Source organism: Lepisma saccharinum, chromosome 28 (assembly GCF_977018435.1).
Source record: "Lepisma saccharinum chromosome 28, izLepSacc3.1, whole genome shotgun sequence".
Lineage (NCBI taxonomy): Eukaryota > Metazoa > Arthropoda > Insecta > Zygentoma > Lepismatidae > Lepisma > Lepisma saccharinum.
This window is the reverse complement of record NC_139256.1, coordinates 7,732,478-7,760,241: the sequence shown is the minus strand read 5'-3', so window position 1 is coordinate 7,760,241 and position 27,764 is coordinate 7,732,478. Positions and strand designations below refer to the sequence as shown.

Below are 27,764 nucleotides of genomic sequence, written 5' to 3'. Positions count from 1 at the left end.
TAACACAAACGAAGTAATTTTGCTGCTCACTTGTTACACATGCGACTAGGCAAGAACGAGCCATAAGCTTGTAATATAATGTCAAAAAATATATTCCAGTGTATTGTTTTATTTATTGCTTATTGTTTTAAGTTGGAAGCACACAAACACATTTTAAAACTAGTACCTTTTCTGTTTAAGCTTAGGCTTCACCTTGCAGTTTATCTTGATAGAATGGAAGAAGAGTTGAGTTGTTCATCGCCAGAAAAAACGAGTGTATAAGTTCAACCTGTTATCTTAGTTCCTGCTTCCGAGACGAGAAACTTGGATGTGTTCGGTTGTTTTATGTGTGCAAGGGAAGGTAACTTGCACAGACCATTTCTTTATTGCTTTCCATAAAGACGTTAGCACACAAAATGGAAAAAAAAGTAGCACTTGTTGTTTCATGGCAACATGCATTTACCTGGGCAAATCTTAATGACTCATAGCGAGTACATACAATTCCTACTTGTTCATTTCTATAAACGTTCTAGAATGCACCAGTAAATGAATGGCTGTAAGCTTATGTTGTGCTCTTTTGGGAGAAAAATTCCCGACGTTCTTGCAAAGCACAACAATTTTAAAAAGGTGGGTATTTTTGTTTTTACACTGATATCGTTGCTCGCTTAAGTTGGTTCCCGAGGTTTTTTGATTGTGTTACTTTCAAGATATTTAGATTGTGTTATCATTTAAGATAACGTAGGCCGGTCTTAATTTCACGACCACGGTATTGTAAATACTGGCTTTTTTAAAAAGGAAAATATTAATTTCTACTTAGGATAGTTTGCAATCTATTTAAAGACTACTGAACAAGAATATAATCATCTAATCAAGTGGCACCGGGTTCATTGAGTAGATGAGACTCAACTTCAGTTAATATGATCGCTGTAAAGGCCATACATTGCAGGGATTGGTTCAGAGGTGTTTCGAATTATGTACATGTTATGCGATCGTCTTGATTAGAACAACAGAAATTAATGCATTTGTCTACACATGTCAGTCATGTGTCAATGGCGGGTCTAGGGAAGGTATAGTGCAAGTCCTGATTCGAACGCCACTTTACTTCAAAGAAAGTTCGGAAAGATTAGTTTCCGGCTGGCAACCATAATGTCAAGTCCACGTGGAGCCCAGTATATCCTCCCATCAAACCTTTCCCACCAATAGCGTCCGATTTAGGAACTGACAATACTTGTCAAGTCCACGTAGAGTAAATGAGATGTTGCCAAGTCAGTTTCTTTTTTAATTCATGTAGGGCAAAAAGCTGGTTTTTGTAGTAAGATAATCAGTGTAAACTTAAATGTAATCCTACTTCAAATAATAAATAATAATAATGAGAGATTTCATAATGTGTGTTGTGCTATTTTTTGTAGAAACTTATTTACGAGTAAAATTATTGGGATCGGCGCATCGACTTAAAAAAAATACAGGCTGCTGTCTCCAAAGGTTGAGAGTCACAGCTTTAGAGTATCCTCGTCGTCGCTGCCACGCATTCATGCGCCTATGGAATTGTGGGTGACCTTGTACCGTTTTGTACTTCTTTCTTATTCTCTTTGTGTTTTCGTCCATTGATATTAATCCTCCCTCTAATCAATGATGCTAAATTTGGATTTAATTGATTTTTGCTAAGTCAGGACTTGGTTATCTATTGAGGTTGCAAAAATGATTTACCCTGTGTTATATCTGAATCACAGGAGGCTAGATTTCCTCCTGGTTCATCTGCCACTTTTAACCTCAAACGACATTTGTCACCGTACTTGTCGGTATTCTCTTGTTCCCACAAGGCATTGCGCAGAGCGGACAAGCTAAAAAGATGTACGAGCTATTTGAAGAACGTTGCAGGGGAATAGCTATGCTGTTATTAAAAGTTAAATTTAAAAGAAAAGTATGGGCTGAAATCTGTTCGAAAGAAAATATAGTAATTAAGATGTAGTCAACAAGCTTTTAAACGAATTGGGGCATATTTTCATACATGAGATTCTCAGGATTCATTCGTATTTTGTTCAACTGACAATGTCAAACATTTAATACACTGGTAAGGATTTTCATTAGCGTAAGGTTTAGCATAGTGCGGGAGTAAAAGTGTGTGTGTAGCGGCGATTAGGGGTTAAAGTAGATTTAACTTATTTACATAAGAGCTGGTGGACGTTTCCAGCTATATTCTTATTACTTGAGTAATTTTACCGTTTCGAAAAGCTTTCATTTTAATATCTTGCAGTCACCTGTTTGTGTAAGTGTATACCAGAGGCGTATATTCGGGGCTATCTAGGCTATCTGCGAAGCCCAGACTTGGGGAATAAAATACAGAAAAAATATCTATCAGAAAATGTGCATAAAATTGTTCATTTCAATAAGAAGATGCCTGATTTCTTAGAAGTTGGAAACATTGCCCGCTTTCGAGACGGCTGGCCCAGCTGGCGGGCAACTCCACGGGGGTGACGGGTAAGCTTGACAGGGCTCCGATCAATGTTGCAAACCAATTTTTCCCAGCATGTAATCTTCCCAGGAATGGGGAATTTTGAAGCCAAAATATCGCGGGCAAGGGGGAAGTCTCATGTGGCAGGGACAAGAACATCATTGAACGCTTGCAGAGGAGTTGAAAAAGAGGGCGTTGACCTTCAAACAACTAGAGATACAGTGGGGAGTAGAAAATTGTTGGCTGAGCGGGAATGGTTTACCGAAATAACAAGGAGCAGTTCTAGTCTAGATCGCGAGTGGTCTTGGTGCGTGGAATTTATTTAGAGGCAGCGTGTGAATACAGTAGTGAGTGGATTGTATTTTTGTGAATGATATGTGCTGTGTGTTGTGTAGTGAACTGAAATGAGGGACATAATTAACAAGCTGTCTTCTCGGCTTACGAATGACGATAAGCTCCAAATCGTTGTGGATTTTTCTTGTATGTCCACTTTATGAACAGATAAGCTAATGGGGATCGGACCTACAGTTAAAGTGGTATCTAAACCACCATGCATCGAGCCCGGGACCCCTTAGTTTCAAGGCAACGACGTTATTACTGCGCCAACAAGAAGTACCCGAACTTAAAATCGTGAAAATAGGTAGGTTGAAATTTTATTTTTATTCTCGTATATAGGCCTACATATTATTTCACAATAAGGGTCTCTCATTTATGCAAATAAGAATGAAATTCTTGAAATACTTTATTTGCTGACAGTGTATATTTCCATGTTTTATTTATGAGGTATATATTTTTAATCACAGAGTCACATCCCTTCAACCCGCCACCCCAAATGAGTTAAAACAACAAAAACACCCTCACCAGCAAATTTTTGTCCATTTGAACACTATTATTTGGTGCGATAGCCCAGGTTCTTAACCTAGTATACGCCACTGGTGTATACATTCTACCCCATCTTTAGACAATAAATTTAGAACATTGCGATTTACATATTGCGATACAAAGAATTAGACGATGAAATATAATTTTTACATGATTAATTTAGTAGTACTATTTTTAAAAATTTCGGTGTGGGTTGAACCCCCAACCCCACTCTCGACACGCCCTCATTACAAATGTTCAGTACGGCTTCCATCTGTTACACGGTAGATATCTCATCTGTAAGAGAAATCGAAATCGCGAAATCATACTCGGAAGATGCAACATCGCACACGCAGAAATGCAAAGGCTTCACATCAGGAGCTCGTGGTTGCCAAGCCATTGTTCCAGCATCCGGCCATATGTTTATAGGAGCATTATGTTACACACGTGTGATACTCTGCTACTCTAACGGGTGTATAGTGAACTTGGATTCAGCAGGTTTTTTAAAACTCGCTCACCACTACAACTGGTTCAGCAGCTACTTTTGTACAAGTTAAACCCGGTATCCACTTGTTGCAAACCAGCGGATCGTATCCCCGTTCCGTATCAATCATTGATACGATACGGACCCCGATTTGTCGCTTATCATTACTGCGGTCCGTAGCATGATTGATACGGGAGTGCGATACTGTGGAACGTTCTTTTTATTCACAGCCAACAGGTATTCCATTTATTTGCACTCATAACTCAGAGAACTAAATGCATCATATCGATTGATGCACCAGAATGCATCGATTGATGCACTAAAGTGTGTTTTATGGTTTCTTGAAAGAATCCGATTCACGTGCATTTGGGTGCATTTTTGTATGTCGTGAGAGAAACACCAAAGTGCATCATCTGATTCAAGTGAGGATTCCTTTCAGTCGAGATGCACTTCAATGCATCAGTTGATGCGTTTTGATGCACCAAAATGCATCTTTTTTTTAATGATGCACTTAAACGTTTCGTCTGAGCTACATAAACTCTGTAGCTCAGACCAAACGTTTAAGTGCATCATCCAAAAAGATGCAGGAAGGTGCATCAATGAACATCAACTGATGCATTGAAGTGCAACTCCACTGAAAGGAATCCTCACTTGAATCAAATGATGCACTTTGGTGTTTCTTTCACGACATACAAAAATGCACCCAAATGCATCAAATGTGAATCGGATTCTTTGAAGAAGCCATGAAACACACTTTAGTGCATCAATCGATGCATTCTGGTGCATCAATCGATATGATGCATTTAGTTTTCTGTGTGATCCACCGACCTTTGCGTTTGTTTTCCAACTTCCTCCCACGCTTCTTGTTTAGGGTCCAACAGGATTCCATATTTCTTATATATATATCAATGAATGCAATAGTATTTTCCTTATCCCACTCCATAATAAATATAATAGAGAAAATAAATTGACAATGGGACGTACTGTCATTCACAGAGCTCACTACACACTGAAGGATGATGCAACGAGGGCCCGTCCACACTGGCCCTCCCCCGCGCATCGTATCCTTCCTTTGATGTGACGGGAAAAACCGCCAAATGAGCGATCGGGTCCGTTGCGTATCTTTTCTCACATTTTGAAACGGAGCATTGCAAGGTTTTTCGAATAAATTGATACGGAACGGGGATACGATACGCTGGTTTGCAACAAGTGAATACCGGGTCTATTTGTGAATATCCTGTAGGGGAAGGAAGGGCAAAGTGGCCATGTGAGTTTTCTTCGCTGTATAGTGCTTCCGCCACGCGGGAGCCGGGCGAAACAGTCGCCATGGATGCTGTCAGTGTCAGTGTTGCCACATGAAGGGAAATTTTCCTTTCGCACGGAAATTCGGACCGGAATTTTAGCCAAAAAGGAAAAGGGAATTTCGATTAAAAATACCACAATTTCAGGGAAATTTTAAGACATCTGCCTACATTATTACAATATATGTTAAGTTCCAGTTTCATATTCACATTTTCATTTTTTCTGTTCTTTTTCTTGCTCCCTTGAACATAGCCTGTATCTATTTATATTTCTGTTAAGTACAACGCTTTTTTGTACCTTCGGATACAGTTACCAGGATCCAAACCTGGGACATCTGGTCAGGATGCGATGAAAGTGACATGTATGAGAAAATTTAAACATTTTTTATTCACACGGACATGGACCAACGGAAATACTACTACTACTGCTTCCACCAGCACCACCAATAACAATAATAATAATAATTACAGCTACTGCTACTACCACTACTAATACTTATTATTGTATGATTTGCTTAGGTGAAGGGGAAAATTGGTCCAAAAAGGGAAATTTTGCCCCTTGGAAATGGAAATTGTTCCCTCATATTATGGCAACACTGGTCAGTGCTGTCTGTGACTTTGAAGCGGGAGGCTGCACTTTTGTAGATGTGAACTCATTTTATTGTTTTTTCGCAAGTCTGATTTTAGCTAAGTGGTACAGACGGGATCAAATGAAATGTACTTCCCTTTTCCTACCAACTCAGAAGCGAGTTGGAAACTCTTCATTGCTCCTGTGTAGATAAGAAAGTGAGGGAGGGCAGTAGCAGACAAGGCCAGCACGCAAACTTGTTTCCAGCAAGCTTTCTGTTGGAGTCTTGGCAGTTTGTGGAAGGATTTTGTGTTCCTACCACCCTCCCCCCTCCCTGCCTGCCTCTGCGCCTCTCTCTCTCTCTCTCTCTCTCTCTCTCTCTCCCTCCCTCCCTCCCTCCGTGAGGGCCAGGTCCTACCTATCGACTGCCGAGGTGGGAATTATGGGGTGACGTGTGGTCAGCAAGACAAGCCTTCAGTCGTTGTAGGTTTCCGTGACCGATCAACGCTACTCATTTTTAGCTCCCCAATTTCCTCACGACTGTGGATGGCCAGCGGTTCCATACACAGGCCGAAATCTCACGACCAGGTGTTCCGGGTTCGAATCCCTACCTGGTCATGGATGTTTGTGAGTGTCCATTTATCAATTTCATCATATCATCTTCCCCATCTTCGTAAATAAGCCAAAAGTAGCACAAAAAGCTAAGTAAAATAAAAGCAAATTAATCAATGAAGTGTTAGGGCAGAACCATATATCACACAATACAGGTGAAAGTATTGTTGGTTGACGTGAATTGTTAATATGCCTAAACTCTTAAAATACTCTAATATCAGGTTTTCTGTTGCAATTATTATTTCAATTTTCAGGGCCTCCATGACCGAGTGCTTTGCATACTGCTCTATGAAACTGGAGACCCTATGTTCTATTGATTGATTGATTTGCTTTATTTTAATTCGCTTCTTGTATCACTTTTGGCTAAACGCGACGATGAGGATGGTCGATGAAATGATGAAATTAATGAAGGGACATTCACAATGAACACCGAATGAACACAATGCCAAGGCCGGTGATTAAGCAAGCTGTGCTAACCACTCTACCACGGAGGCCGGAATCCTTTTAATTAGGAGAAATCGTTCTTTGACATCGAACTAAGAACAGTTAATATTCGTCACGTCGGAGTTATTATATTTTAAATTTCGAACAATCAATTGAGATTTATTCTTAACCATTCTTTTGCCTACATCAAAACTTCCACACAATAAGATCAATTACACTAAGGACAACAGCGTTAGGGTCTATGATTTAAACAATGATTAAGCACACGATGATGACGGAAAATAATTCACATGATTATAATGATGCATTACATCAGTGAAACATTAATTTTCAGTCATGAAGAAAAATTGAAAAACACAGGGACACAATAACAGATTGATTGATTTATTTTATTTCACTTTTCTTCCACTTTTGGGTAATCACAAAGATAAGGATGAAAGGTGTGTTATGATGAAATTTGTGAAATGATAACTACAAACGTAGATGGATAGGACACAGTCCAAACCCCACAGACCATTATACGGGCCTTATGTTTAGACGGCAGATCTTCGTTAGTGTGCAAAATGCACTCCATGGTCACAATGACGTAAGCATTCGTAGAATTGATTTGTATATCTTTTTTTTTTCTTTTTTCGAAAAACCCAAGCTAGACTATTGCGCATTAATCTATGTGATGTGCTTATTACTTCTCAGGAACACTCGCGGCCTAAGTTTTATCCTTAAACAAAATTGCAGGTTAGGATGTTAACAGATACTTCCAAGACAATATCCAAAAAAATACTGTCACATACGCAGAATGTGTTTTTTAATTTTTATTTTCTCGTTTCTACTAGCCGGCCCCTGTGGCGGAGTGGTTAGCATATCGCGCTACGACACTAGGAGTCCCGGGTTCGAATCCTGGCCTGGGGATGGATGTTTCTGAGTGTCCATTCATCAATTTCATCATATCATCCCTCATTCCCATCTTCGCAAATTAGCCAAAAGTGAAATAAAATAAAGAATCAAATCAAAATCGTTTCTACTACATCCCTGGGGAGTAAAGACGGCTGGAGCATGGTGCTGATCATATGACCTCCAAAATGACCGGATTCGAGAATATACGGCGCCCTACTGCCACATCCCCTAAATGTTCCTTCATGGCACGGTTCTATACGCACGACGAACTTTACTTTACCTTTGCTACTACTAACTACTTATGCCAGGAGTTTTTGTATTTTTGATCCTTCATTATTCCATTGCTAACCTGGTTCATTCCCAGTCGGGCCAGCAATTAGTCAATGCAATACAAATAAGTCAAACTTAAAATGAAACAGGTGTCGAGCACGCGCACACACACGCAAACACAAGGGGAGAGAGAGAGAGAGAGAGGCGGGGGGGGGGGGGTGGTAGGAACACAAAATCCTTCCACAAACTGCCAAGACTCCAACAGAAAGCTTGCCGGAAACAAGTTTGCGTGCTGGCCTTGTCTGCTACTGCCCTCCCCCACTTTCTTATCTATACAGGAGCAATGAAGAGTTTCCAACTCGCTTCTGAGTTGGTAGGAGAACGGAAGTACATTTCATTTGATCCCGTCTGTACAAATTGTTGATTATAGCTAAATAATAGTAAGTGTTATAATTACATGCTCTTGTGCTGTTTGATCAGCGTGAAATAACCTTTTAAATGATGTGTGTTTAAAAACGCTAAGTCATGTAGGTTAGACGTTAGACCAAATTTTTTGTAATGACGTCATTCCGGGAAAATTGGCCACGAAACAGACAGACTCGAAAGGCAATGAAACATGGATTAGATGTTTAAAATGTAAGAAGTGGGCACATGAAGAGTGTGGCGGTTGTGACGAAGGAGATGATGAGTTTGAGTGCGAATTTTGCAAATAGGCCTACGCCTAATACTTTATTGATAGACTATTGATTACGAATTACTATTTACTTTATCTTGTAAAGATTTCATACTTAAGATAATACTTAAAAACATAATACTTATTCTTAATGTGTATTACTTCAGCTTGTGTTGATTAAATACACACTCTGAATCAATGTGATTTGTTCATTTACCTATGCAGGTAAAATGGGAAGGGGCTGGCCACTTTACCCAACCTAGGCGGGCAAAGTGGCCACTACGTACTTTTTTTTTAAAAAAAAGGAACGTGTACATTTCTAAACAACATGAATTAAAAAAAATAAAATAGAAATTGGAAGTAAAGTTATTATATTTACTATTGGTCTATGTTTCTATAACTTTGCTGATTAAAAAGGTATGATAAGAATTCATCAAACCTTAGAGTGGCTACTTTACTCTTCCTTCCCCTATGTAGCAAGCGCAAGGTTTTGATTTTTTATAGCTCAAAACACTCTAAGACAGTGGTTCTCAATCCTTTTCAGTCCGGAACCCCCCTTGAAACATATTACACTTCATGGGATCCCTAAGCATGGGCGCCGGCAGAATTCCTTGTAAAGATGTGGACCCAGTTTATAATCATATTTTTGCTAACATCGAGTACTTTAAGAAGCCCTCTTTTACGTTATTCTAAACAAATTACGCATACTTTATTCTAGAAAAGTAAATATGTAATTTAGAAGACTAATTTACTCTAGTCTAATATCTGACTAAACACACATGCTCAAATTGAAAAAAATAAAGAAATAAATACTAACAGAGCTAATGTGACGGTTGGGGCTGCCTTTCCGCATAAGCTGGGGTATGTTGTGTTCAATGGTGGTTAACTTAAGTCGTAAATCTGAGTGCGCGTCAAGTCTTCAAGTTTTCACTTGAATCAGAATAGAAAATCCATTTTCATACAAGTATGAGGTGGAAAACGCCATGAGCAACTTTAATGCCTCATACGAAAGTTCACGATACTCTTAACTATAACAAAAACTTTGTTAGTCTGAATCTAAAAATGTAGTTTTAATGAAAAATATCACAGTTGATATCACACAGTTGTTCTCTTAGTTTTAATTTAAATGTAATAATTTCTTTAACACACAGTAAATAAATTTTCGAACCCAGCTTCGCGACCCAGAAGTGGTTGAAAAACGATGCTCTAAGAACAAAAACATTAACGATTACTATACTTTCTTAAATTACCGGAACCATTGCAAGAGCTTACTTTAGGATTTTATCATTTGTATGTGTGTATTTACATGTATATATTTTCCCTTGTATTCCTTGTGTTTCAACCAATAAGAGGCCAGGACCATCACCGCGTATGTCGCAGTCAAAGGCATTTAGAGGCACCGCAATCGGAAACATTCTAACAACATAGAGGTTTGTGTGCTTTTTATTTTTACTCTGTCCCTATATTAAATTTGTGTTTAAAAACTTTGTCCGATATAAACTCACGACCCCCTGCCATCATACCACATCCTCGATAATCCTCATTGTGCTTGTTTTGAAAGCTACATTTGTGCTTGATTATTTGTTATTGAAAAGTTACATCATGTTTGTTTAATATACTATAAAATTACAGTAACAAGTCCATACAAAGCTTTCTCGAATGTTTGTAAGTTCGAACGATTCCTCGTAGTAAATTTCAGTTAGATCGTCTACCGAAAAGGTAGAAAAGTGACTTATACAATATCATAAATAGAAATAGAATTGTTTTTCTGTAATACATACATATATAGTCGTTATTATTACAATTAACGTATTAGTAGTTTTACAATTTAAGAACACGACTACTTTTTAAACGAAGGTGTAAGGGGTGACCCTTCCACGTAGTACATCCTGGACTGCATATTGCAGACTAACGAGGCTCTGGCGTCTGGACCTACGGCCAGTATATTCCTCGGAGGGCTGTGTGTGTGTTGTCCTGTGTTTTGTCCTTTTGTGTGCTGAGTGTCCCTTTACAGCCTCAGCTTTTAACCCAAGTAAGAATATTTTAGTCCTTCGATGTTACAGTCAGGGGGCGCCGACTTGTCAAAATTATTGGGGGGGCTCTGATCACTGAAATAAATTAATGAATGACTCCCTCCCTCCCTTTTTTTAAGTTTTAGCTTCAGTGTTCGGAATCTCGTAAAGGCCTATGAATTCCTAAAACATACCAAAATTGTCATTCACAGTTCGAATGCAGAATGTCAATTGTCCACGGATGGATATGTCACAAGTTTCGTCAACCATAATAGCAAAATATTCCCGACTTTTAATATCTGCTACCACGGAGCGCAAAACAGATATCCCTAATATATCAGAGATCTCGTTCTGAATGTCATGCGAGAGCCATTTGTAGCCCGAACGTCCCATCCACTCCCCTAGTTCATGCACATCGTATTTTGAAACTCTTTTAGTAAAAATGTTAACAATACTCATAATCATATACTTTGTATATAGTAATAAGTCATGTGTTTTGCTGTCTTTGGTCATAGCCCCCCCCCACAAAGTAGTTGATGGTCTACAACATTTCAAATGTGTATTTAAAGTTAAGTTCATGTGGCACAATTCAGAGTAAACTTTACAAGAGAAGTAAAATAATACATTAGATCCTCTTAAGCAAAATTATTTGGGGAGCTCTGCCCCCACATCGTTAACATTGGGGAGCTTGAGCCCCCCCCCCCCCCAAGCCCCATGGAGTCGGCGCCTATGGTTACAGTTATATTAAACAGTTTGAGTTTAGTTATGGTAAGTAGCTGGACCCCACATACGAGTAATGTGACGCGTGCAAAAAAGTCTAAGTGCTGACGCAACCAAAATTTCAAATTCGAATTCAAATACTTTTTTAACCTGTGATAGACTTGATAAGAGTTGATTGATTGATTTGGTTTCACTTTTCTGCAACTTTTTGTTAATCTCGAAGAAGATGAGTGATGGATGATATGATAAAATTGAAGAATGAATTCTCACCAATAAAACCCCATTCCTAGGCCGGGATTTGAACCCGGGCTCCCTGCCCACTCCGCCACGGAGGTTGAACATATACTAGTAATGGTACATATGCGGCCACATGAATTTTGATTTGCAATTAATTGATCCTGTATACGGATCTAGTTCGACTTTTCTGAACAATAAATTATAAACTTATAATGCTTCGATTTGTAAGACGAATGAGCTCCAATCATTCCCTATTGTTTCTGTTGAAATCATCAAACAGCATTCTAAAATACAGATATATGAGTCTATTTCTTTTCATACTAAATCGTGGAATGTTTTCAAGACATATATTTTAAATAAAACGTATTAATATTATGAATGTAATTTTGACTTTCCAAAGGTCAAAACGGAAAGTGCATGAAAACATGACAAAACATATTTTAATTCTTCTAACTTCGTTCATAATGTCGGATAACTCTACACGATTTTTCACGAGAGTGTGCGATACAATGAATACAAGACGCAGTGAAATGGCTATCGTCCTGGCCTTTGTGCATAAAAATAATAAAAATTTTAAACCGAAAACTAGAATGGCATTGAGAAACAATTCCATATTTTCTGAACAAAAGTGTTATTCTAGATTGTTACTTGTATATCGTGTGTGGCATTTTGAAATGAATGTTTACTTTGATAAACACTACAGAGAAGACGAACACACACTACATTCTTGAAGAAAAAATTGTACGCTTGAATTTTCTTTATTTTGTGCAAAATGTACATTTAGGCGTAACAAAAATATATAAGCGAGTAGTAAGTATATACTTTTATGATATTAAGATAATATTTACAGCAAACAAGTCACTTTGCGTTGAGTAAAAACAAGTTTTTTTGTGTGCATACTTTATAGGGTTAGAAGGAAGTGATTTTGATATATTCATAAAAAATATTTTCGTGGTAATTATTTATTATTACAATTATTTCTTACAATGCAAGCATGACATTTTAAGTTTTTATTTCAAGCATATCTATGTTGTAAAAGTATTAATTTTATTGTTTCTTGGTATATCTTGCATTATATTACTCATTTCTTTACCAAAATGTATTATTCCAAATTGCTTTTTAATATTTTTATTTCTAGAAACACAATGTTTGTTAATTAACTAATCTTCAGCTGCAATATGAAGAGAGTTAATTTTGAATAATACATTTTTTATTATTAATCTTAGTTTTACTCTTTCAATTCTTTTCGACTTTGGACTACATGATATACCTCAATCGACCCTCATTGCATTTAATTTTTATTACTAACAACTTTTAGTGTATTAACTTTTCAACAATAATGTTAAGTGCTACTATACATTTTAATTAAAGCATCATTGAATATTTGTTATTGGTTTTAGTTATAACTTGAGTGTCCCGGCGACATGAACATTGAGGGGCGAAATATTTAACATGAGTCAAGAGAAATACTGTAATGTTATTTCGTATCCTAGTACGAAGATAAAATAAAGTTACTGTACCAATATATTGGTTAGAATTACATTAGAGTAACTAATTGTAATCTTATATATGCACATTCCCATTGTAATATTTAATATATTTTTATTATTATTTACACTTTATTGCAGATCCGACTGATTCATAGTTTCCTGCACACAAAAGGATGAGATTACCGTTTTTTACCCTCTTGCTTCTGTATGAAATAACGGTAAGGATTATTCATTATTAGTGACATGCTCAGGCGGTTGAGGAAGATTTAATCCCCCCTCCCCCAAGGTGAAGCGATAGCGTGAAATGACTTACCTATTACTGGTAGTGATTAACGCTGTTGCCTCTTAATCAATAGTTCCCAGGTTCGATTCTCGATTGGAAGAATATTTCAGCGATTCGGATCCCACTTGAAACTGAAGAGCCGTAGTATACCTGTGATAATGGATGATATTAAGTGAAGAACTTCCCCCACAATTCATTGCGCCGTGTATCGGGCAAATGCATCAGATCTTACGTTGAAAACATACCGGGGTAATCATTGTGCGTATGGTCTTTGCCGAAGTGGTTCAAGGTATGGTTATGGTGATCATACATACTTGTTACCTTTTCCGAATGCTCTACAGAAACCTTGGAAAGTGTGTAAAGTCGTTGAATGCAATTTTTCTCGCTGTATGGCAAGTTGGATATCATGCATTGCATTCAGTTACACAGTACCGCATTGTAAATAAGGGTCATTCCATGTCAAATCATCCAGAATTTTGTGAAAATGTCACCCACCATCCCCGATTTTGATGAAATTCGGTATGCTTATAGAACTTTTCATGCTGATTACAAAAATGACAACTTTTTTTAAAATTGGTCAAGGGGTTCAGAAGTTACGTGCTTTTTAAGATCTCCGTGTACGCCACATGCGGCTCCACTTTGAATGACACGCATTAGGTTATAAATCCCTCGGGTTTGCCTTAGAAACTTCAAGTTAGTTTTCTTTTGTTCAGAATAGTATAAGCTTTCATTTAAATAACGTTTCAGATGAATGCATCAGTAAACATGTATTTTTATATATAGTTTTTAGAAAAAAAAATGACTAACTTCAAGAGCGAATTTCATGCAATGCCCCCCCTTCAATTTTCCCCCAATTTTATATGTAGGTAGCTCAGAGTGTGTACTAATGCCTGATGAAGAAATTGGAATGGGCGGTTCAGAGACAGGGTGATAAAAAAATCATTTGCATAAAATGACATTAAAAGTAAATCTTATTAAAAATGCTTATGTATTTAGCACAAAGCCTGAAGTACAATATGTTTCAAGTTACAATATTCAAAATTTTTGTTCACTATGTGTAAATGTAAGCATAGGCGTAACCTGGCGGGACAAAGGGAAGTACTTGCCCCCTCCAAAATTTATAAGTTAAATATATTTTGTGATCCTCCTGGCACTTGAGGAACAAACGAATAAAGAGTAACAATTGTGATTTTTCAAATGTATTTATCAAATAATACTGGGCAATATTTTTATGCGATGGAAAAATTTGTGATTATCTCAACCCGAAGATAGTTTCCAAGTGACCCATTAAGATAGTACCTAAAAATTGTACTCTATGCATTGCCAAAATTTCATGTACTATATATTGTGCCGTTCACATTTTAGATGGATATTTTGACCATTTCAAACACACTAAAGTATTTGACTTATCACTAAGTACATATGTCCATCCATTTGTGTTGTTAATGTCCACTAGACACAGCATACTTTTGGCCAGTAGGGGAAATTTGATGGACAAGTGGATGCAAGAATTTAATAGCTGCATCGTCATTTTCACGTGGACTTTTGAAGCAATCCTACAATGAAGTTTGAGCCATGCACACACATGTCATACATAACTGTTTACTGTTGGAATTCGGAAAGCCACTTCTTTACAAAAGTCAAACCATACAGTTATACAAAACATATTACATCAGCACTTAGTATTTTTGCTCTGACTGTTAAACAACTAGTGTTTGGAAGTAAATAGTTACAAAGTTACAAGTACAGTTACTTTTTATTAATTCTAACTGTAACTAGCTAATTTTAAAAATAAGTACCTGTAACGTTAACAACGGTAACAGAGTTACTTTTTGCAGTAGGGAAATAGCTAAATTGGACAATTCTGTTCCAGACTATAAAAATAAAATATGTACTTTCTCTGGATGCTACGTGCAAGGATTTTCTTGGAATTGCTGGCAAGGAAGCTGTACTTTGTTGAATGCTAAATTTAGAACATCCACGCTTTACTGTAATTCATTTCTAATTGTATGTAAAAACTCCATTGTTTTGGTAGACTGCTGCGTTCGTTTGAAATGTTGTTGTCCAGCTAGGAAGAAGTCATTGTCGAGGGAGTGGATCTTCGGATCTTGTTGAACTTGGAATGGAGGAGAAAGAAATAGGTGCAAGTGGAATCAATGACACCATATTCAAAATACCGTGGTCAGCATACAAATGATTTTTTTAAAATTATAATCGTTCAAGCAAAGCTGACTGTGTTTTCCATCATTTATTAGGAGTAATAATGTAAATATATGAATACATATTATGTACTAGAAACATAAGTAAAACACGGAAGTCTTCGTGATCATTGATTTTGTGTAACGTTTACAAATCAATGATCATTAACAGTACGTTACTGTTACAGTAACTGTAAAAGAAACTCAGTTACTTTCAAAGTACCAGTAACAATAACTGAGTAACTTTTTTAATGATTGACTGTAACTCAGTTACTTGTAAAAAGTAACTTACGGAACCTGACGGTTCAAAATAGTGCATACTTTCTGGTATTGTTGTAATACTTTGCAATCGCTGATACATTGTACTGTGGGTTGTTGTCATTTCACCCTAGATGATTACTAAGAAATTTATGCCTTGAATACTATTTCTACATAATTGCCGTACTTGTTGCTTTATACTATAGAAGTCTTTACAAGTATTTTTACTGTTCCAATCATCCTGTCAGAAGGATATTTTCTGTGGTATGTGGCGAAAAAGCTCCATTTGAAAAAACTTCAATCAGCACAAATGTGTAGTATTAATTCTTACTTCATATTACGTATCCCCATGAAGAGTAGCCAAAAAAGAACTTCCATATTGAGATAAAATGCACAAAAAGAATGTTCTCGAAGATAAATTTGCTAAACTTGGGAATGTTAATAATAATTATATAATATATAAAATTTTAAAAAATGAAGACTGTTGAAACTAACTTGGATACAGTGGAACTTCAATTTTACGTTAACCAGGAGACCAAGCTGAAAACACTTAATATGCGGGAAAATGTAAAATCTTGGAAAATTTCTAACCAGACCATCAAGATTGAATGTAAAATGAAGGAAAATATAAAATCGAGGAACTTAAATCGGGGTTCCACTGTAATTATTACTTGCAAATTTTAAATTAATCTATAAATTTTGGAGAGGGAAGAGCTTCCCTTTGCCCCCGCCAGGTTACGCCTATGCTTACATTTACACATAGTGAACAAAAATTTTGAATATTGTAACTTGAAACATATTGTACTTCAGGCTTTGTGCTAAATACATAAGCATTTTTAATAAGATTTACTTTTAATGTCATTTTATGCAAATGATTTTTTTATCACCCTGTCTCTGAATCGCCCATCCCAATTTTTTCATCAGGCATTAGTACACACTCTGAGCTACCTACATATAAAATTGGGGGGAAATTGAAGGGGGGGCATTGCATGAAATTCGCTCTTGAAGTTAGTCATTTTTTTTTCTAAAAACTATATATAAAAATACATGTTTACTGATGCATTCATCTGAAACGTTATTTAAATGAAAGCTTATACTATTCTGAACAAAAGAAAACTAACTTGAAGTTTCTACGGCAAACCCGAGGGAAGATACGATTGTTTATAACCTAATGCGTGTCATTCAAAGTGGAGCCGCATGTGGCGTACACGGAGATTTTAAAAAGCGCGTAACTTCTGAACCCCTTGACCAATTTAAAAAAAAGTTGTCATTTTTGTAATCAGCATGAAAAGTTCTATAAGCATACCGAATTTATTCAAAATCGGGGATGGTGGGTGACATGGCCTGGATGAATTGACGTGGAATGACCCATAACCCAGGAGGTCATAGAAATAATACGAAGACTCATTCCTACTTTATGTTGCAGGCCAGTTTTGTCTTACAAGGAAAGGGCATGGCTTGGGAAATGGAGCTGGGGACGAGACTTCGTGTAGTGGTAGGGTATCCGTCAGTGCCGGATCTACAAGCCGCAAAACCCCACAGTGCTGGGGGGCCCGGAGACAAGTAAGTCTTTAGGGGGCCCTCAGCCATTGACATAGTAGAGGGTGCGTAATTGCGTATGTAAAAAATAAACGTAGTTACTCAGGGGTACAGAAACGAATACTACAATATATACAGGTAAAGTTAAAGTTCCCTGTTCATGGCACCGTGCCATGAAGACACATTTAGGGTATGTAGGGATTTCGATGTCGGCCATTTGGAAGTGATGTGATGAGAACCATACTGCATTCGCATTTACACCCCCGGCAACATTTGATTTGAGGCTGGGTAGGCCCTAGAGCGATTTCTTTTGGGGGGACAAAGCCCGGTTTCCCGCGTGGAAGTCAGACTAGAATGAAATCAGGCTAAAATTTCACGAGACATGCAGTGGTGAAGGTTTCTTCAACCTATCTTTAATCAGGAAAAATTATGACTGCATGATTGTAACAGATGTATCATTTTCCAGGTGTGAGAAAACAGTGTCATATATATATATATATACCATCACCCCCTTCCCATTTAAAATTTTTGAGTTGAATTTAATATGGCGGACGTCCGATTGGTATTCACCAGTGTGGTTCCCCTAAGCCTAACCTGTTTCTATCATGACCAATTGTACCCAGCCGAACTCCTTTACTTTTTATAGGGGGTGTTAAGGAACTTTTCATTCACCCTCTAGTCCTTTATATATATATATATATATATATATATATATATATATATATATATATATATATATACACATATACATACACACAACACACACACACACACACACACACACACACACACACACACACACACAGAGCATTCCCTGACATTCGCTACGAGACTCGGCGGCAAGCGGCCCGGCATCAGCGCTTGTCTTTCCCGGTGAACGGGTTCGCGACAGTCGCTTATATTAAACTTCGTAAAAAAGTTTAGAGTAACAGGGTCAGTTCTGAATAAAAGTGGAAAGAAAAATGGGGAAATAAAGTATACAAAGACAATCCGCACACCATCCGTGAGTTAAAAGAGAGTATTGTACGAAAAATCGGTAGAATTACAGTAGACGAACTTGCACGTCTAAATGCCAACTTCCTTCGGAGATGCCAGGAATGTGTTGCAGCAGAGGGACATAATTTTCAACACCTTCTGTAGTCAAGGTTAGTACTCAATATGAAAACTGTAATTTTAATAGCCGAATCTAGCGACTGTCGCTGACCCGTTCACCGGGAAAGACAAGCGCTGATGCCGGGCATTTTGCCGCCGAGTCTCGTAGCGAATGTCAGGGAATGCTCTGTATATGACTTTGTCAACATGAGATCAATAATTAGACACACATATAGTGCCGTGCATATAATGTAAGCTACCGAAGCATTGCTTCGGAATGCAATAACGTAACAATATATTATGTCATTATAATCACACAATTATTCAGTAATATCTAGATAAAACAGTTCCATTTCTTCGCTACACATAGAACAAATACCAGCCCTGCAGGCCTGCACTGAGACTGAGCCGAAGCGATCTTCCTTCGCACCAGTTCAGCAGTGGCAGACAGTTGCGCGCGCACATCAACCTGCGCAGACCCACGACTCCTGTGCACCATACCCCCGCGAGTAGGGGAGGGAGAGGGTGGACAATGTTTTCTTATGGCCCGGGGTGGAGGAAAGAAGGGAAAGCTGCTCGGGGACTTTCGTCCCAAGGTTTTTTTTCCTTATGGTCGATCTATACAAACGATTTAGCATCGGACAGGGAGTTAGTTTACTGCAGTGGCGAAGCGTCGAGTTCCTAGCAGTGTAGGCACAAAAGTGCGATAATTTCCATTAGTTGCTTAAATCTGTAAAAAGAAAGGGAGGGGGGGGGGCTGTGTCATGGAGAGTGGTTCAATGTCTCTCCAGGCCGCTTCATTACTTGTCAGTGGCGTGACGTTTTCAAAAGTGTTGTTACCGGCCATCAGTACGAAAATTATATCTTAGACGTTCTCCTCCCGCCCACCAGATGTCATTGATCTAGATTTTTGTTCATTTCGTTTTTTTTTATTTGTTTGTATTTTTTCAACCCCTAATTTATGCACACACCTCCAGAAAGAACTACCAATCATGACACATCGCGAAAATCTAACGAATAGTGCTCGAGCCCTGTTGTCAATTCTTCATCACTTTTTTCTAAATTTATTTATTTATTTTGCAATTGAGGTGAAAAGGGCTAGAAGAACCCCTTAATTTTCGGGTCAGTCTGACGTTTGTGCCGTGCGCAGACGACAGAATTCCGCACTTTCAGCGACTGTCAGTTTGGTACTTCTACTGCTGCCAACTTAGTATTTTTAGCAAGACTTCCTCGCACCGAGAAAAACACCATTGTTATATGTTGTCTAACTAAAGGAATGGTTGTAGTTAATTCCAGTCTTGGCTTTCTAGATAAATGAATTTCTGACACCTGTATGTGCATGTAAACATAATTTAAATTTTGAATATTTTCGTCTCATTTGTTCTGCTCTATGCTAATCATGACGATGAGAATGTATGGAGAATGAATTAAAGATGATCATGAAACATTGACATGACCACAATTAGGTCACCTGGCTACGTAACGTGTTAGGATGGCCACTACGAAACTTTCAAGAAAAACATAAGTAAAGGTGACCTCTCTCATTCAGTGTGTATACTTCGCATCCTAGTTTGTTCTACCCCTTGTGTTAGTAGACACCTTTATGTGATAATAGAACATAGGATCCTTGTTTGTTACCCGGTAACACGACAGGTTACTATGTAACATATGAACAGGTTATAATAAATGTAGTTGCTTGAGAGAATAGAATTCCAATTTTTAGGCGCAATTTAGCTCTTTTCTGCCAATCAAATGTGACAACACTGGCCTGTTCCGCCAGACCTGAAACAGACATGGCCCGCGCAATAACCCCATAACACTCTTTGTCCTAATCCCAAAAAAGTATTCCCTTGCATTTTACTCTCATTGACCGCCCTCTTTTCTTGTTATCCCTTCAGGGTAAACGAAACTGCCTACCTCTTCGCTTGTGTCGGCTGCATAAAAAAATGTCTGCTTGTAATATCTATTCGACGACAGTGTTAACGCATTAAACAACGTTTCAACAACTTTTAATTTTTAAAAAATATTTTGCTGTCACGTGCCACTGCTACTTGCAAAGGAAAATATAGTTGAAAACATTTTAGAAATGATTGTTATAAGAAGGAAACATGAAAGACCAAAAGTGGGTCCTACCTTACCGATGATTACATCTTCACTCAATTAAGAACTCGATTGTTCTTGTTGTTCTTGCATTTCAGTCCAGCACTTCTTGCATAAATCTGATCACGGCACACGACACGAATAACAAACAAAGCTCTACCTCCACGAAACTCGCGCTCCGAGCCACTCTCCCTTGTAGCGTCCTGAGCAGGAGGCAAGTTTTCACAGACAGGGAACAAAGGAGGGAATCCCCGTTCACGATAAAAATAAATTATTCTATTTCCAGTGAAAGTTAAACTACTTTGTAAATATAAGGCGTAGCTAGCATTTTAACTTACATAATTTGGAATGAAGACTTACTTTACAAATATAAGTTCTTTAGACTTTCTGTTTACGCTACGGTGTTGGGTGAATCGACAAGACCATCAGCACTCTGACCAGAAAACGAAGTCAGAACTACAGTACTCCGTAATTTTCAATTTCACTTACACTTGTCGATGAAAGGAAGGAAAACCTAAGTTTCGTACAAAATATGGAGAATGTACAATGAAATAGAAATCTCTCTGCACGAACACAGGCTAATGTCTATAAAAAATGCTGGTACACCACAAATTTCCAACCCTGGCGGAAATGCAGTGTTGCTGATATTCTGTTCGCTCTAGTGGGTAACACCGCGAGGCCGGCCTCACGAGAACGTTATAAGCATACGTACATTACTCGTAAGATTAGGCTTCCCGCATATACGACCGTACGACGGAATGTGAAGAGAAGAGGCCCCAGCAAATGTGCCTCACTCCGTGGAAAGTTCGTATACTAGACAAGGTTAGAATTTTTTTGTAATGATCATAAATGAAAATTCCAAACTTTTCCATTGCATTTCATATGTTTTGACGAAATAAGTAAATACACCTTTAGAAGAGTAATGGCGTGGGTAGGCCCGGCCTCCTGGCCTCATAGGACGTTTCGCCACTGAATTACTGTATACAGACAGAGTGTGTATCGGAGCCATCCTCTAGGTATTGATATGCCAAGGTACTAGCATTTTTCTTCGGAAATAGCTGGCCAGTGCGCTCTAGTAGCTTGGCACATCAATACCTAAAGGATACCCTACCACTACACGCAGTCTCATCCCAAACTTCATTTTCAATGCCGTGCCCTCTCCTTGTTTTCTCACAGTTTAAAATAATTTTGTGGAAGAACACTACGGACTTTTCATACAACGTTCACATTATTCTCTCCCCGGGCGTACGTATTTCTGTACACAGCTCTGTGTATATTAATATTTCACATGCTAATTTAGTAAATTATCTTATTGTTTGGTTATCTACCAGTCTAGGAAACTTGGAAATGTCAAGGGATTTAATTTTTCTGCCAAAGTCATGGAAATGTCATTGAAATTTACACAAAAAATGGACAAAAAAGGAATGTTAAATTTTTTTTGGACAAACTGTCCTTGAGTTTGATATACTGAGTACTGAGTATTGCAGGCAGTTAGAATAGAAATTGTACATTAAACACTAGAAAAAGAGGTCATGTTTTGAATTATTTTTAATTTAGAAATCTACTGAAATAAGTTGTTATTACTCGTAATATTTACCACTTTTTATTGCAATTTTTAGGGGTGTGCTTGGTAGGTAGTTATTTGGAAGAATATATTACTTAATTTTACTGTAATTATTATGATTTTTTAATTGAATTCTTGTTAATCATTAGTCAGTATATTTCTAGTATTCTGGTACAGTGTGATGCAAAAGTATTGCTCTGCAAATTACCCATGAGCATGTTCATTAATGTATCTCTTGCATGCTATGTGGTTTTAAGAAAGTTATTTTTATGATGTTAATAGATGGGTCGTCAGTAGCTTCTTTAAATGCTTGAAGCACTCATTTCGTGGAACAAACAGAATAAATATGGAGATTGACAAATTTTCTTGCTAACGTGCATTCCACTCTACTTACTTGCTTCCCTCTACTATCCAACAATAATTATTGCTGTTTAGTTTCTCTTCACATTATTAACTTTACATGAGAACTGGATGTTGTACTTTAGTGACATCGTTCATGTACATTAATTGCCCTAAAGATTTTGTTCTGCGAAATTATGGTTTTTGGTTTCTAGAAACCTAGAAAAATCAGGGAATTTTGCTTTTACGAAATTGTAGACAAATTGGTGCAAATAATTTTCCTTTAATTACAGATAAATAGCAATGGGGCAGAAGCAGAAGCAGCACGTCACGCACTCTCCCCTCCACGGCCCCATCTCGATGTGGACAAGGAAACATTTAATCAAATAGTGAAACACATCAACAAGAAGCATCCAGCAAAATCAGCCACCAAACGCATTGAGTTTCACTCGGGCGACTCAGAAGACGAATCCTATGAAGACGACAGCGACGACAAGCCCGACGAAGATGACGCGGACGAATACGAACAGTCAGAAAGCAAAGCTCAGCCAGAAAACGAAGATGAGTCTGAAGATGACGAAACTTCAGAAGAAGACCAAGATGATTTGCGAAAGGTGAAATCTAGGACGAGAAAGCCAACTAGAAAGGGGCCACTAAAGCATAAATATAAACTCCCACTTTTCAAAGGTGGTCTCCCGAAAAGGAGACCCCTGGTTTCCGCCAAGAAGGAAGGAAGAACAATTGGGAAATACGCGGTAAGCATTGAGCCAGCTAGCTACGGACAGTCAAGTTCCTCAACTGAAAAGACGGAAAAGTCGCAGAAGGACCTAACCTCTGGACAAGCATCGATAAGTAACGAAAAAAAGGACAAAATATCTGCACAGGCATCAATAAGTAATGAAGAAAAGAGTAAAGGGTCATATAGTTCATTAAGTAGCATTGAAGAAAATTCAAAGATAAAGGAAAGTCGGCCAGAAACTACATCAACAACCAGTGGACACTATCCGCAAGATAAAGGTATAGGTTCAGACAACACATCGACTAGCAGCGTGGAAGGAAAGGACAAAGCGATTGTCGAGGCACCACCCAAGGTCGAAGATCAACCAAAGAAGGAGGAAGGTTCTGGGAACGTAACAGATGCCGGAAAAGAAAAGGATGGTAAAAGAACTGAAGAACCACGCGTCACTACAGCACTGGCAGTGAAAGATGTAACTCCAACCCCCAAAAATGAGTCATTCCCAGAAGTGCTTCCAAACAAAAGCGTGGAACCGCCAAGTAAACTACAAGAATATGGCAACGAACCTAGTAGAGAGACCGAGAGTGCAGGAGCTAGCGAAAGAAGTAACGAAGGTGGAAACAGAGAACTAGAAGAAAATGTAACTGAGGAACCAATCAATGAAAAAACAAGACAAACGGTTTCATCTTCCATTGTCCAAAACCAAGATGTCGCACCTTTTGCCCCGACTGAGCAACAAAGTACTAAGGTATTACCGAGTATGCAGTTAATACCCAGCGAACCTTTCCAGCCTACAGCTCAACCGGATTCTGCGAGCACGCCGATACCAGAACACAATGCAGAAATACCCATTCAAGGCGTTATGCCACCAGAAGGTCAATCATCAATCCCAGAAGGAATTGGTGATCAATCCACCGACATGCTTACTGCAAACGCTGCTATCCCAAAATCCCAAAGGCATGGAACATTTAATCAGCAATTTGCACAACCATTAGACATGCCACCAACCAGAAGACACGGAGGTATGCCTCAAAATAAGTTCGAGAACGAATTTCTATTCAAAGCCCTGCTCGAGAACCAGAAAAGGTCAAAGAACAAGCAATTGGGAAGTCATCGCCGATCACGTACAGGAAGTAAAGGTTCGACGAATCAACCAGTCAAAGGTCAAGGAAGAAATGGGGTAGCAAGCACTTACACATCATCAGAAAACTATCACTTGGGTACCCTGGCGAAAAATCTCCTGAGTCCAAAGTTCTTCACAACGGGACAAAAGATTGATCATTTCACCAAGGAGAAGCAGAACACGATGAATCGAAACGCTGATCTAAAGCCAACTGGAGGTGAGCACTCGGGAACAAGCAAGAAAATCACCGGCCCTGCAAATGGATATCAATTCTCCAGAGGTACCAGGCTTTTAGGAAACCAAGTACGAAGTATGCAGAATGAACAACCGAAGCCTCAGTTAGTGAAAAATCTGCAAAACAGCTTGAAATTAAACACTTTAGCATATAGTCAAGTAGTGGGCCAACCAGAGAGTAGTTTAACGGATGATTCAGAAACAACAGAAGAAACAGAAATGCCACATGGTTCAGATGACGTCACATCATCTTATGAGAGTGAATAGTCATAGAAAACATTTTGAGATGTTTAACAGAACAGGTTGTAATAATATTAGTATATTTTTGAAAGTTTAATAGCGTTACAATCAACATCAAATAACTGTTTATAGTAAGAACATTTGGAAGAAATTCAGAAGCTTATAAATTAATCAACTGCTTAGTATGTACTATGAGGTGTTGCAACTTAGTTGACGTTACGTAGACTTACATGCTTCGTGGCCCATTCCATATGCAACCGCGTATAAGCAACTGATTGCACAAATGTGGATCCAGGGTAGAATAAAATCACTGAGACTAAGTAACTAACTGCTAAGTAATTACAATAGTGCAAAGAAGTATAATAGGCAACATTCGCCTATTCATTGCTTACACACTGAATATGATCTGTGAATCTGAATTGTGCAGAAATAGGTGTTCGTATATGATATACCGGGTGTCCCAGAAGTCTTTCCCTGATTACAAATTTTGTTCATATCCGCTATATGCAAGGTAGAGAGAGATGTGAAAGTGGTGCCAAAATGTTGGAAAACTAACCAAGTTTTTTTTGCTGCAGGTTTGGGTAACGTGGCTGTAGTGTAGCAGTGTCAGTGCCGAGAAAACCGGAAATGTTCACAAATCAGGAAAAAGCTCAGCATGTCCTCTGGTGTCACGAGACCCGGTCACCAATAACAGTGCAGAAGAACTTTCAAATGTACAGAATTCTTTCGTCTAGAATCCCATCAATAAGTTGGTATTTAGAAAATGGAATTTATCTTCATTCCCAAATTCTGTCAAGTCCAAGAAACATTGTATGGAAAGATGCCATCCGATGTCCGGAGCATTAATTCCGGATTCCTTGGCACTGACAATGCTGCACTACAGCCACATTACTGAAACCTGCAACAAATAAACTTGGTTAGTTTTCCAACATTTTGACACCACTTTCACATCTCTACCTTGCATATAGTGGATATGAATAAAGTTTGTAATCAGGGAAAGACTTCTGGGGCAGCCTGTATAATGGTTCAATGTTTTCCTCCATTTAATTAATTATGTTTAAGCTTTCCCGTCCTTGGGTAGGAAGAATTGTAGAACGTGGTTGCTAATAAAACACAAAGAGGGAATTATGTATTTCAAGTAGAATTATATCTCAACATTTAATAGAAGCAGGAATAATCATTACTCGGAAGTAATTGAAATAACTGTCGATGTTTTTACAATTCAAATTTTTCAAGGACAGTAAAGTGTAAGTTGCAAAATGGATAAACAGGTCAATGCTTGTTCACTTATGTGAGGAAACTTAACATTCGGAACTCCAGTTTGGTATGGTTTTATACTGAACTTATATGTGGCGGTAGACTTGGTGTGGTATCGAGACGAGACGGTGACATATACCGCGTTTGTTACAACCTGTCCCGCTTCCCGCGCTAGCTGATTCCGTGCTGGGGAAAGCCAAAGCCAGGCAGGAAATTAAAATACGCAACGTCGCAACAGCGTGTACGTAATCGCCTCTCTCCTGGCTTCCATTGGCTCCTCGCTGCCCAGCAGACGATTTTTTACTCGTTTCTCATTGGCACCGAAACTGTCGAGCGGAAAACGGGACAGGTTCTAACAAACGCGGTATAGTCTCGTCTCGAGTTGTATATACCCATCTCGCTCTCGGCTTCGTCTCGATTTATAAGCAAAAACCTGTCTTGTTCTCCCGTCTCTAGTATCGAAATATATATCATGTGTAATGTACTCGTATGCAGTATACCATAGCTCAAGCTCTCGTAGCGTCTAGAGGTCAACAACTTTTCCTATTTTTCTTTTGTTTGATCCCGTTGATTTGTCAAAGTGAGAAGCATAATGAAGTAATTTTGGTTTGCGTTTACCTAAGCCGTGAACGATACGAGAGTCTCGGTCTTGTCTCGCTTCTCCAGAGGTCTCCCTAGTTCTCTTCTCGATTTCTAAAGGCTTTTGGTACCATCCTTAAGACAGACATTTTGGCAACTCTTCTGATAAAACGATAACGTAATTTTAGTTGCCAGTGAGAAGAATTTTGTATTTACGAATCGATGTTGCATGTTATTAATGTAATTGGGATTATTTAGGCTCATCAAATCTAGACCTAAGCATGCTCTCGAATTCATATTTCTGAATGTGAAAATATCGTTATAACAAACGTAGTTTCACAACACTTACACTACATATTCCTCTCTCCTTTGTACATATGTAGTTTAACGAATAAAAATACTTGTACCAAATTTGCCTTATGTACATTGTTTTGACTCTTTTACTCAGTTCTATAATCCAGATGATTTTGTTGTACATTATTTTCTTTGTACATAGTTATTTGTAACTGCATTAAAATATAATTTGTGGGTCCTACTGGTTTCGATTCCGAAAGGTTTCGTAAAACTGTTGTATTACTATTTACTTGGATAGAAATCCTAGTAAGTGGGGGTAGTCCTTCTAAAAATAGAAGAGAGATAATGTCTATTGGCATTTTTGTAAGTTTTATTGTAAATAATAAGTAGTAGGGATTATACTTTACGTCGTTTTTCATCGATTATATGTCATTTTTAATTATGATTAATGGCTTTTTTATTCCTTATCGAGGGGTGACGCTATTGTTAATTAATCAAGCGCCACGTGTCGGAGGTGGAGGAGGAGATGAGTCATCGATGACTCATGCACACGTGTGAGTTTGAAATTAATGATTTTCCATTAGTGCACAAAAGATACTATTATGTATTCCGTTTTTACCCTAACCTAACCCTATTGTTGTACTTTATATATGTGTTACAGCCGAATATGAGTCATGGGTGCTTTATGCACACGTGAGAGTTTGGAATTAATGGTTTTCCATTAATGTACAAAAGACACTGTTATGGAGTTCGTTTTTTACCCTAACCTAACACTATTGTTGTACTTTATATATGTGTTTCAGCCGGACATGAGTCACAGATGATTTATACAGACGTGGGAGTTTGGAATTAATGGTTTTTCCATTAATGTACAAAAGATACTATTATGTATTCCGTTTTTACCCTAACCTAACACTATTGTTGTACTTTA

The 27,764-nt window shown here is 38.1% G+C and overlaps 1 protein-coding gene across 3 annotated transcripts; it reads left to right on the top strand.

The window, feature by feature from the left end:
- The first annotated feature begins 228 nt into the window (after positions 1 to 228).
- On the top strand, positions 229 to 26,979 carry LOC145980675 (uncharacterized). Of its 3 annotated transcripts, none has more exons than XM_083113730.1 (4): positions 229 to 340; positions 9,889 to 9,968; positions 13,136 to 13,215; positions 22,664 to 26,979. In XM_083113730.1, the coding sequence occupies exons 3-4, from the start codon at positions 13,171 to 13,173 to the stop codon at positions 24,728 to 24,730; spliced, it is 2,112 nt and encodes a 703-aa protein (XP_082969856.1). In that variant the 5' UTR covers positions 229 to 340; positions 9,889 to 9,968; positions 13,136 to 13,170; the 3' UTR covers positions 24,731 to 26,979. The 3 variants fall into 3 exon arrangements, with proteins under 3 accessions (XP_082969856.1, XP_082969855.1, XP_082969858.1); XM_083113729.1 differs by lacking the exon at positions 229 to 340 and adding an exon at positions 406 to 606; XM_083113732.1 differs by lacking the exons at positions 229 to 340; positions 9,889 to 9,968 and adding an exon at positions 12,193 to 12,317.
- Positions 26,980 to 27,764: the final 785 nt, after the last annotated feature.